The 12,936-nt window shown below is 45.3% G+C and overlaps 1 protein-coding gene across 2 annotated transcripts in view; it reads right to left on the bottom strand.

The window, feature by feature from the left end:
- Positions 1-12,936, bottom strand: part of PLCB1 (phospholipase C beta 1) — a 2,228,480-nt gene that overhangs the window by 643,809 nt on the left and 1,571,735 nt on the right. For both annotated transcript variants that reach the window (XM_078649524.1, XM_078649525.1), the window contains exon 19: positions 3,054-3,208. In XM_078649524.1, coding sequence (XP_078505650.1) covers positions 3,054-3,208 — 155 coding nt within the window. The remainder of the gene's footprint in view (positions 1-3,053; positions 3,209-12,936) is intronic.

The following is a 12,936-nucleotide window of genomic DNA, read 5'->3' as shown; positions in this document are numbered from 1 at the left end:
AAATACTACAGTACGTTCTGCCGCTGCCTCTGGTACGCTGTGTTGGCCTGGGTTCTATCGGGGTCAGCGAGAGGCTAACACAGCAGCAGAAGACTGTGAGGGAGGTTGCGGTAAAATGGGGGTGGAGGGAATACGACCTACCCCATCAGGTACCTTTTCTCCCTATGAGTGCGGTGGATGAGGAGGTGGGGGCTGACTGTCTGGAAGGAGTGCTGGTACAGTCGCCCAGCAGGGATAAAGTCGCTAATTCACTCCCCGTTTCTCTCCCTGATAAAGAGGTAAAAACCCCTTGTGCAAAAAACAGATACAATTTGCGTACGGTGTCTGAGAGGAAAATCGTACCTGGAAGGGCTAAAGACTCTTTAACCAGAGAACCACAAGTTGTATCTCCTGTAAAAAAAGCGACTAGGGGGGTGGCGAAAATTAAGAGGTGTGGGCCAAAGGAAGGGTGGTTACCCCCTAAGCCTCCCCCATTTCTTAGGTCCTATTTTAAAATAATGGAGCATGTCACTGCCTCTTCGCAGAGAGTAGGGAGTAAAGAGATTGAGACCTTTTCCCAGGCGGAACCCCTGCTGCTGGAAAATCATTTCTCCCTGTTGGCGGAAAATTCTGGAGATAGTCAAGGAATGATGGCAGGAAGCTCTGGGGATAGCCCAGGAATGGAAGATTGTAGAACAAGGGAGAGGGCTATAAATAAGAACCCTAGCCAAGCGCTATATGGTGGAGGGGCGGAGGTTGGAACGGAGAAGTGCCCCCCAGCAAGGTCTCTCCCAGGAATCCACTCAGAGAATCTATTTTCTACCCTGAGACAAGATATCTTGGAAAAATTTGAGATCTCCGAAGTCAATCAAAAGGACATGCAGGGAAAATGTGAGATTCTTGAGGGACAATTAGATGGTATAGCTCAACGCACTTCAGTCTTGGAAGATAAAGTAAAGACCATGTCCACCGTCATGGCTGAGAATACCAGTGATATCGCAAGCCTCAAAACCCAAAATAAGATATTGCAGGAAGACCTGGAGAGGCTCGAAATACATGCCAGGCATGTAATCTGAGGCTTCTCAATATTCCTGAAAACTCCAAACATAATGACATAAAAGGATTTGTTTGTAAACTTTTGGGAGAAGGCCTATTGCAGGATAGGCCGGATATTGACTGAGACCGAGAAATTCACAGAGTGCACAGGGATCCTTTAAAGTTAAATCCTATGAGAAAGGCTCCTAGAAAAATGTTGGTAAATTTTCTTTCCTATTCAGTTAAGGAGCTAGTTCTGGGGCTTGCCTTGAAGGAGCACTCTTTGAAATATGGAGACCTCAGCTACCAAATAAGATCAGATGTCGGGAAGAGAACTTTGCAGAGACAATGGGAGCTGGGTTAAAAAATGAATGATTTACGAAGCAGAGGCGCCCAGGTGCAGATGAAGTACCCTGCGAAGTGCGGATAATGTGGCGGAACAAAATGCATAATATCAGGGAGCCAGAGGAGGTAGATGCCTTTCTGGCCCAGATGGATAGATGTGCATAGTAGAGTACACAAGAACCTGAGAATTTCTCTCTTTCTTTGTCTTTTTTAGTTCCAGCCGCATTGAGCAGAACTCATGTACGATCTGTAATATATAATTTTGTTGTTTCTTAGACATGCTTCATTTTCTCTTTTTTCATCATTAACCAGTCTGATGGATTCCCTCTTTTAATTTGGAAGATCGCGAATGGTGATCAATTCGCCTAAGATAGCGAAGGGGGTTCCCCGAGGAGGGAGGGTGGGGAGGTGCACAGGGTGGTGGGAGCATAGGGAAAAAAATAAAAAATATGTCAGAGTTCAGGGCTATTGGGAAGTGTTATCAAATACCAGATGCACATTAAAGGAGAAGACTCATGTTATTCAATATGCTACAGTCTCTTCTCTTCGCACTACAGGTAAAATTAAAGGACAGGTGTTTAACAGTGGTTCTCGATTATTTTATTTTTTTCTGTTAGCAGTTTCATGTATGGCTGGTGGTTAAAATACCCAGAAACAGCCATCCTTTATTTAATCCATAAGACTTTTCCAAAATTGTCAAAAGGTCTGTTCTACCTAAATATGTATACAATTCAGTCTTGTAATTAATGTTAGTTCTTACAAAAAAGACGAGAAATTCTATGACTGGTATGAGTGGACCCAGGTCCTTGGCGAAAACGGTGCACATGCCAAGTTTCTACACCTCGACAGTGGTGGTCTGCCCTACAAGGTTACATTTACACCATTGTGCTCTTACCCTGTGTTCTACAAGTATACTACAAGAAAAACAAGCATTGGCATAGCCAATAGGTCTCGCTTTTGGGACCTTATAAGTATTTAGTTATGCAGCACAATATCCTTGGTGCAATACCATCAACTTTTGCATGGCTAAAAACGTATAAGGTCCCAAAGGCGAGACCTATTGGCTATGCCAATGCTTGTTACGTATGTCAGTACCAGAAAATAAGACAAAAACAGTATAGAAGTGTGCACTTGGCCCCTTTTCACCACTTTCTTTCTACTGCAGGAGAAATGTTGAGTCTGACCGTTGATAACAATATGCTTGTTATCTTCCAAATTCTGAGAATGTTCCCACACACACAAAATTGGACTTTTCAACTACAGTTTTAGACATTGAATTATTGTTTCATCAAATTTCACAAACATGGTAAATGGCTGCTTCTGAAAGAGCCAACAGAATGCAGAGGAACATCAACACAGTCGACTGTAGCAGCGGGTATTGGCCAATTTTCTCTGCATGTTTCTTTTTATTGATTAACAATAAAAACTCTGAGTCCATTTCTTTCTCTCTGACACTTATGCCTCAAGGTACTATCTAAAGCAGTGACAAATGATTGTCATGATCATTACTGTGTTCAATGAGCCTTGCAGTTAATGCGAAACAAGAGGCTTAGAAGTGGAAGTAAGTATGGTATAGTGAATAAAAGCAATTGTAAGCCAGTTCATGCGGCATTGCATACTTTAACATCATGGTGACAAGACATTGTTTTCTTTACGAATGCCATGGTGAAGTACAATAAAAGAAATGATCATACCTTAACAGACACTGTGTTCGCCACAATTCCATCTACAGTACTTTCTGTGAAAGGGTCAAACTGTTTGTCGGGTCTCCTCATGAACTCCGGCTTTAACCGGTATCCGCATTTGCCGTTGTATTCATACATTCCCATATTCAATTGCATGGCTAAATCTGAACACAAATAAAGAAGTATGAAAGAATGTACTTTACTGTAAAATCCAAATTCTAAATATCAGTGCAGGAAAAATGAAGACATGAAGTGGTATTAATTATACAGTATTGTGAGAAAGTGGTAGCTTGGCCGAGCAGTAAGGCAATACCAGAGGGCAGTGCAAAGCATTTGTTGTACACACACAGTCAGCAAAGGATTTCACACACTCAAAGACTGAACTCAAGGCCAATGGTTTTTATATCCACAGATATAGTTGTTTTATTTTTAGAACCAACAGGCATAAAATATACCTTGCTTGATATGAGAACTCTCATGTAAATACTTGGCAATGAAGCAATAAAGTTGATTAACACAATAGGTACAGGAGTTACTGAAGGTAACTCAAGACTAGGCACACTTTAGCATTGAGCTCAATGAATTGTTACCATAAACGTACAGGTGATTACAGTATATATTTCTTTAGTAGTTCCAGGACTAGATCTTAGATTCGGTCATGGGGTCGAAGCTGAAACCAAGTTAGCAAAAACGTTTTAGTTACTGTGGTGAATTTTCATGAATATAAAGCTGTTTTAATAGTTCACACTTAGAAACTTTTCAATGACAATCTGGCAATGTTATTCAATGGGAGAAAATTCAGGTTGCAGGTAAAGTATGATCGCGTTACTTTTGTCATCCAGTATTGGGCTTCTAGGGCCAGCACTGGGGTCTAAACTTAAAACTGGTAGGTAATTGCGTTTCAGTAGTTCATATGATTTTTAAAGAATATTTCAAGTTTTCAAAAGTGGGCACTTAGAAGAAATTTCATAGAAAAGCAGACAATGGGTTCCTATGGAGAAAAATACAGATTACTAGTAAACCTAGTAAGGATTACTTTTGCGGTTCAGTACTGGGCTGCAAGGTACAGTACTGGCTTCTCGCCTGCTTGCAGGTGAATACTTCGGAATTTGGACTTCGGCTGATTTTATATGAATATTTGTAGTTTTCAAAACTTCACACTTAGAAAATTTCGAGTCAAAATGGGTCAATGTTATCCAATGGAAGGTAAGTGACTTACTGGTTTCCAGGTGAGTACTTGGCTGATGAAGTTAAGCTTCTGGTCATAGACTCAGGGGTCCCCCAGGGTCAGGTAAGTACAGTTGGTGCAGCCCCAGCAGCGCAGGGCCGGCCGGGTGCAGAGGTAAGTAGGCCCAATGATATCCAATAAGGGAAAGGGGGCCTTCGGTTGGTGGCTGCTGGCTAGCAGGCCACGCGGCTGTGGGAGCTGGGCTCCTGGTCACTTTCTCAGGGCAAGGGGGAAGTAAGATAGGACAAAGGTGACACAGCCAGAGGCACTCGGGTGGTTGGGTGCAGGGTGCTTTTGAGCCGTCGGGCGCTCAATGTTATCCAATGGGAAAGGTAAAAAAGAACAAAGGCTGCAAGCTTGGGGACGGAGACTCTCCAGGGGCGACCAGCACTTCGAGAGGTAAGTTGGGATCTTGGAGCACAGGTAGGTACCCCAAAGGGAGGCACAGGAGGCTGTAGGGCGCCGGGTGCAGGGGTGTCTTTGGGTGTCAGAAAAGCTTACCCTCGGCTGGTCACGGTTGGGGTGGCCCCTGGTTCTGAGTCTGCAGGCTTCGGTTGGTTCGTTGAGGAGGGTCTTTGGGCACTGGACTTCAGGTCCCAGTCGCCGAGGGGAAGTCCTCGTGGTCTTGGTATGGGTGGGCCCGGCCCGGGCTCGGCGGGTGCAGAGTGGGCTGGTCCGGAGCTTCCTGGTTGGCACTAGGTAGGTTGTTGCAGCAGAGCCTCTGCTGATGTGAGTCCCAGTCTGTAAGAGGGTCAAGGCAGGCAGGTCCTCTGGGTGTCCCAAGGTTGCAGTCTGCAGGAGTTGCCGGGATTTAGGCAGGAGCAGGTTCGAGGATCGACTGGCCGGTAGGGCTGGGGCCAAGTCAGTTGTTGTCGTCCTGTTGTTAGCAGCTGTGCTGCGGGTCTTCTTCTTCTTGATCTTCTCTCTTCTTTTTGTATGGGGATCTCAGGAAGGAAGATTCAGGGAACACCTAAATACTAAATTTAGGGGCGTTACAGGTAGGGCAAGGACAGGCAACAATGGGTCCCTGCCCTAGGGTGAGTACACCACTAGCCTGCTCCTCTCCTGTGGGAGGGGGCAGGAGCCTAGCTGGGATTGGACAGGGCTCCCCATCTGCAAGATAGTCGTGCTTCGCCTCGCCTCTCCCACCTGAGGGGTTGGGTTGGCACAGGCTGGCACCCCCCCCCTTCCTGACATAGTTTTTCCCGCCAGTCTTCCCGCCAGAGTGGGGGTTAGAGCTGGTGGGGGCCAGTTGCTGGGTACAGCAAATGGTCTGGAGAAGCTCTCAGAGGCGGCAGACCTTTGAAGCTTCTCCCTTGCCCATCCTGGGGGAGGAGACCTAGCACCTCGCCCAGGATGTGCATTGTTGCAGGCCCAGGAGAGCGGGGGGCTCTCCACCCAGGGGTCCAGCAACATGTCTGCTGTGTGGCAGCCTCTGCAGCTACTCAGCCCAGACTTGGATTGTAGGTTAGGGTTTCAGTGGGAATCTCTAAGATGCCCTCTGGTGCAGTTTACATTAAATCCCACACTGGCATCAGTGCGGTTTTAATGTGCTGAGAAGTTTGGTACCAAACTTGTCAGTCTTCAGTGTAGCCATTATGGTGCTGTGGAGTTCATAATGACAACCTCCCAGCACCATATACTCGTAATGGCCTCACTGCACTTACAGTGCCCAGGAATGGCCTGGGCACTGTAGGGGCACAGGGCTCATGCACCTGGTCCCACACCTCTGGCATAGGGCACCCAGCGAGAGGGGTGACTGAAGTATGCCAGGGCATGGGTTCTCTGGGCATGGCACACAGGGATGTGTGCCATGTTGACTCTTGGTTTAGTTCTGTGCTTAGGCACTCAGCCTGTAAAGGCAGTGTGTGGGTGACAGGGTACAGGGCCCCTGAGGGTGGCACAATAAGTGCTGCAGCCCTCAGGGGTCTTCTCTGGTCACCATGCCCTGGGTACCTAGGGTACTATTTACTAGGTACAACAACAAAATGGTAACAGTTACACAGGAGCGCACAGCGTGTGTAAGTATGTACATATAAATGACAATATTCAGTTGGTGCTCTAAGTGGAGAAGAGTAGGTTACCACTACTCTAGGTATAAAGCCAAAGACTTTAGGACAGGTCCAAGGTATCCACCAAGCACTCAAAATATCAAATGAAGTCCACAATATCAAAGTCAATATCTTCCAGAGTTTTCATTTCTTTACTTTAATCCATCATCCAACGTATTTTTCAGAACACAGCCTCGTCTTGTCAGTCTCAGACAAACAAACTTCTTCAGGGCATTCAAAATAGTTTTCAAAATATTCAATTCTTCTCTGTAACCTCAGTAGTCTATTCTTTATTTGTTGTTCAACACACTAAAGCGTGAGTCTTGTAGCACGGATATACAAATAGTTGTGTTTAATTCGACAAGTAACAAGCTGCAAGTAATCGCTCCACTCAAAAATTATAGATAGGTCCCTTTATCCACGGAATGAAGAACAATCCGTCATCATATCCAAATACGCATATCAGCTAGGATTTCGTCAGGAAAGGTCCGCATGCTACCAGGACAAAGGTTATTCCGTAATCCTGGTACTGCTAGATTTATCGGCAGCGTTCGATACTATTTCCCATAACATACTTATCGAACGCCTGTCTGAGAGTGGAATCGGTGGTACTGCACTGGAATGGATCAGAAGCTTTCTCTCCAACCGCACCCAATCCGTCACCATGGGTGACTTCAGGTCGGAGGAGGTTAACATCACCAAGGGGGTTCCACAGGGCTCATGTTTGAGCCCAACTTTGTTCAACATCTATGTGGCCCCCTTGGCAGATGTAACCAGAGCTTATGGATTCCACCCAGTGTCATATGCTGATGACACGCAGCTGATCTTCCCTTTTAAACATCTTACATCGGAGATAATACAATCTTTCTCCAATGGAATGAAGGCAGTTGCAAGGTGGATGGCCTCTAATTTCCTTCAATGCAACGTTGGAAAAACTGAGGTGATGCTTTTCGGCGATGTAAAGGTCCAATGGTCTCCTGACTGGTGGCCTCTCGATCTGGGCCCAGTTCCTGAGCCCAAAACAGTGATCAAGAATCTAGGAGTCAGATTAGAACCTGAGTTGACTATGAAACATCATGTCACCATTACGGTAGGATCATGTTTTCACGTAATTGGTCTCCTTCGGAGGATCTTTCCTTTCCTCCCTGATTCTTACAGGAGAACCTTGGTTCAGGCTCTGATTATCAGCCGTCTTGATTACTGCAATGGTCTCCTGGCAGGAGCTAATGAAGAGGTTTTTAACCGCCTACAGGTGGTACAAAATACAGCAGCGAGGCTGGTGCTTAATGCACCTCCTAGGTCCCCTTCCAGACCTTTACTGCATAAACTACACTGGTTGCCTATACGGCAGCGAGTGAAGTTTAAGACCTGCTGTATTATTCACAAAGGCCTTAATGAATTGGGACCAGAGTATTTAGCTACAAAATTTGTTCCATACGTTCCTACCCGTACCCTTAGGTCTGGCGAACAACATTTGCTATATTTGAAAAGTAACAGCCTAGGCAATTGAACACAATAGTTTTCCACAAGATCAAAAGATATATAGCAATGAACTACAGCTGCTTAAAAAACATGTTTTTATTAATTAATTAACACAAGTAAAAAAATTGAGGATTCATTATATCACATTAAAATAACAATACAAATATAAAAATTCCATAGGGTACAATTGACAAACATAGATTAACACTTTATGGACATTAAAATTTTTTTATGTAAGATAGGTGGCATGAAAATTCGGTCTCTACGCGCGTTTCGGCAGCCAGCGCCTTCTTCCTGGAGCAGCCACACAATATTAAATAATAATCTTAGCAGAAGAAAGTTGTTTTTTATAGAAAAGATATTCAGATTCTTTCGTTTTGGAAGCCTTTCAATTTCGATTAGGATATGGCTGATAAAATAGGTTTATTTGAATCTACGCCCGCCAACCGGAACCCTTTAGGGTAGGTGCTTGGTAAGGATTATCCTTGATGGTCTAGATTTGGGATCTTTGTTCCATTGTATTCTAGGTCTGACTTTTGGTTTCTCGGTCTATTCTTTCCTTTGTGGTGCCGGTATGAGCCTTGGAATGTTGGTGCTTCTGTTTACCGGTTTCTAAGAAAAGGTTTTCTTGATTCTCAATGGCGCTGAGTTCAAGTGATTAAAAGATCTCCCTGCCGAATAATGATTAGCAGGGCTCCCTATGTCCGGTGGCGGGCGGTACGTCTCGTCGGATGCTGAGCGCGTCGAATAATAATTATAATAATAATAATTATTGAACTCAGCGCCATTGAGAATCAAGAAAACCTTTTCTTAGAAACCGGTAAACAGAAGCACCAACATTCCAAGGCTCATACCGGCACCACAAAGGAAAGAATAGACCGAGAAACCAAAAGTCAGACCTAGAATACAATGGAACAAAGATCCCAAATCTAGACCATCAAGGATAATCCTTACCAAGCACCTACCCTAAAGGGTTCCGGTTGGCGGGCGTAGATTCAAATAAACCTATTTTATCAGCCATATCCTAATCGAAATTGAAAGGCTTCCAAAACGAAAGAATCTGAATATCTTTTCTATAAAAAACAACTTTCTTCTGCTAAGATTATTATTTAATATTGTGTGGCTGCTCCAGGAAGAAGGCGCTGGCCGCCGAAACGCGCGTAGAGACCGAATTTTCATGCCACCTATCTTACATAAAAAAATTTTAATGTCCATAAAGTGTTAATCTATGTTTGTCAATTGTACCCTATGGAATTTTTATATTTGTATTGTTATTTTAATGTGATATAATGAATCCTCAATTTTTTTACTTGTGTTAATTAATTAATAAAAACATGTTTTTTAAGCAGCTGTAGTTCATTGCTATATATCTTTTGATCTTGTGGAAAACTATTGTGTTCAATTGCCTAGGCTGTTACTTTTCAAATATCTCTGTTTCCCTGACCTAGGAATTACGAATTCGTCTATTCAGGGGGTCCTTGTTACATATGCAATTGAACAACATTTGCTAAACATTCCCAAAATTACTAAATCCAGGCAAGGAGGTAGGGCTTTGTCTGTGGTAGGCCCCAGTCTCTGGAACTCCCTCCCGCTTTTCCTAAAACAGTGTAGGAATCACCTCGAGTTCAGAAAATGCCTAAAAACTTTTTTGTTTAGTTCATGTTAAATAATTATCCGCTGGTCCATATGAGCTTTTAGTTATAAATCATATTCCCTGTGGTTCCTTCTAAGTCTCGATTCCAGGTGCCATAAGCGCGGAGATACTCCTTTGGGAGTTTATTCATAGCGCTATACAAACTCGCAAATAAAATAAATAAAACTCACGCTTTAGTGTGTTGAACAACAAATAAAGAATAGACTACTGAGGTTACAGAGAAGAATTGAATAATTTGAAAACAATTTTGAATGCCCTGAAGAAGTTTGTTTGTCTGAGACTGACAAGACGAGGCTGTGTTCTGAAAAATACGTTGGATGATGGATTAAAGTAAAGAAATGAAAACTCTGGAAGATATTGACTTTGATATTGTGGACTTCATTTGATATTTTGAGTGCTTGGTGGATACCTTGGTACTATTTACTAGGTGCCGACAGGTGGCCAGAGATGCCAATTGGGTTTTGTTTCTGTACAGTTTTAGGGAAGGAACACAGGCCCTGGGCACCTGGTTGGCAGGAGCCCAGGGCACACCCAGTCAAAGCACATCAGTAATTTAAAAAAAAAGTGGGGGCATACCAATGCAAGAAAGATGCCACTTTCTCACAAGTATTTATAATGCTCGTTTAATGTTACTACCAACAGGGTTTGCCATTTTTCTCCAGAGTGAAAACTTACACTGGGCACAAAAACCAACATGATTCTATTTTTTAGAAGGGGACTACAAGACTCCTTTCTGTAATACTTAAATGCATAGGTGCACACACTATGGGCAAGAATTAAATGTGCTAGATGATTAGGCCATTGGCCTTTTTTCAAGCATACTACATTGCCAGGCCAACAATTCAGGCTTTGGTAGATAGTTGTTTTGGAGCTAGGTTTGTATTTTGCAGACAGTGTGTGTTTCATATACATTGAAAATATTAGGAAACATCAATGCCTAAAATGAGTGACATTTGTCTGTTTTCAAGAGTGTACATTTGAAGTGTACAAAATATCTTCACCTGATCCTAGGTTTCAAATCTAGTGCAGGAGGTTTGAAATATACACAAATAAAAAATGGCTTAGCTGGCTGTCAGTCCTTCAAGAGTACATGCAATATTGTGGAGACCAGGACAGGAACATACACATTTGTTACAGAATTCCATACAGAGCAAGTTTGTACTTAAAAGGTTGTGTTCTGGATGGACCAGCAATTGGTTGCTCGTCTGAGGCACTCAATGTTGGTTGTGGCTCCTCTCCAGGGGGCTCGAAGAATTACAATGAATCAAGCCATTCGTCAAGAGCTGTGCCAAAAAGTGTCACTGGTGATATTGCTCTATCATAGGGAGCATCCTGTCGAAGGGACAGGTGCATTGCTCGGTATTGCTTCTGGTGCTCATGTTGCGGTTGAAGGGTCATTTCCATATCAAGATTAGCCACTGGGGAGAGTGGCCAAACATCATTGCCGTGTGGATGCGTTCCATGTAGGCTCCGCACCTTGCCCCGTCAGGGGTAAAAGCCCTGCACGCAACCGGATCACGGCACGCCTGATATGTAATTGGAAGGCATGCAGAACATAGTGGACACCTTCCAGTGCAGTTTTGGTAAACTGAAGGGGAAGGAATGCTGAGTCCCCCTCCCGAAGATGACTTAGCCTGCTGGAGAGAAGATGGCAGCCGCGTCCTGTGTTCGTAAGCGTAAGGAGGAGTAGCAGAGGGTCCAAACCTGCCCTTTCTTGGGGACGGAGGCAGTGGGGTTCGGGACCGCAGCATGTCCACATCGAGCGACGTGAGATCTTCCGAAGGGGGAATCTCCATGTGAACAGTGGCTCCCAACCACAATCCCTGTGGAGAGAGGCAACAACTCTGATGAGTGGCTTCTCCCTACAGTCCCCTTGCACAGGCACTTGGCAGCGAGGCAGCATCCACTGGGGTACATGAGGTGAGGAGCAGGATGGGCTCCCGGTTCTTTGCTCCAGGTCAAAGGCAGAATGGAGAGGAGATGTCCAGGGTTGCCTTACTTCAAGATTGCGCCCGAGCTGCTCTGTGTGAGAGGAGTAAAACGAGGGTCCACATCCTGTCTCGAGGGGGCGAGCAGAAATGACACTCTAGCTACCTATCCGACCCCTAGACTGGCGTCACCAGGATCCAGCGGGCCGTATAGGAGTTGCCTGGAGCTGGCCACCACATTGTTTCTTCCGCGACTGGCGTTCTGCCCGGCTCGAAGATGGACGGTGTTTCCTCCTAGCGGGGGGAGGTATCACCAGCGGCTATTCAATGCAACTCCATGGGGGAGCCGGCTTTAATGCCACTGGGGCAGGATTGAAGAGGCCCTACCTTGCTATCAAGCGTCACTACAGGTTGGCAACGCTTGACATCAGAGTTACACTGGAGTTAGCAGGCGACATAGTTCCGGATCTTGGGGCAGGCGGACGGCGGCGGCGCATTGCCCATCTTTCCAGCTCCTATTCCACCGAAAAAGGTACAGGTGATCAGAGTGTCAACCTACTTCACGCCAGCGGGATCCAGATCTGAGGGCGAGGTGGTGCCCACCTCTGTAGGTACTATGTCTCTTTCTAAGGATGACCTCCTTGCTACATTGCTAGACTTCAAAAAGGAGCTAAGGGAAGACATCTATGCAGACATTAACGCTTCCTTTGAGTCCTTCAGAACAGAGGTCAGTGCCCGCCTAGTCTCCCTCCATGCTGACGTCGACTCGGTGGGCAACTGCACCCTTGACCTGGAAACAAAATGTCAGGATATTGAACAGCACCTGACGCTGGTGGAGAAGGAGACGGTCACCTTGAAATCCCAGCTGCAATCAGCACTTCTCAAATGCGAAGAGTTGGAGAACCCTTCTCGACGGGACAATATTAGCATGTGGGGCCTAGAGGAGGGCAGCGAGGGTCTGGACTTGAAGACATGGTGGGGCTTTTTTCAAAAACATCCTGGGTGATGACCACCTGGTTAAATTGGAGAGGGTCCACAGGCTGGGGCAGCAGCTCCCTAGCAAGGGCAGACGTCCTAGGGACATTTTTGCAAAATGTAGCTCCTTCGAGACCAAGGAACTGATCCTACAGAAAGCAAGGAATAGTGACACCATTAATTTCCAGGGTGTTTCCTATTCAATCTTTCAAGGTGTCTCCCAAGCAACCTTAGCCCGCTGCATGCAGTTCCATCCTATTACTGTAGCCCTGAAGGAGCACCAGATTAAATACAGGTGGACCTATCCATTCAGCATAGCCTTTTCCTTTGACAAAAAACACAGTGCCACTTCCCTGAGGAGGCTGAAGCTGTGGGCCTTCTTGGTCTTGGAATGGAGCATCGCCACACAGGGCGCACCCGGCTGATGTTGTGATGCAGCGACCCCAGGAGCAGCGACTGCAGAGGACCTGCCAAACTCAAAAGAAGGGTGGCAAGACCCTGAGATGCTGAAAGTGAGGGAGCTCCTACTTCTACATATCTCTAAGACCGATGTCAGGTACATTCAGTACTTTAA

The sequence above is a fragment of the Lissotriton helveticus genome, chromosome 6 (genome assembly GCF_964261635.1).
Source record: "Lissotriton helveticus chromosome 6, aLisHel1.1, whole genome shotgun sequence".
NCBI lineage: Eukaryota > Metazoa > Chordata > Amphibia > Caudata > Salamandridae > Lissotriton > Lissotriton helveticus.
This window is presented reverse-complemented; position numbering and strand designations above follow the sequence as displayed.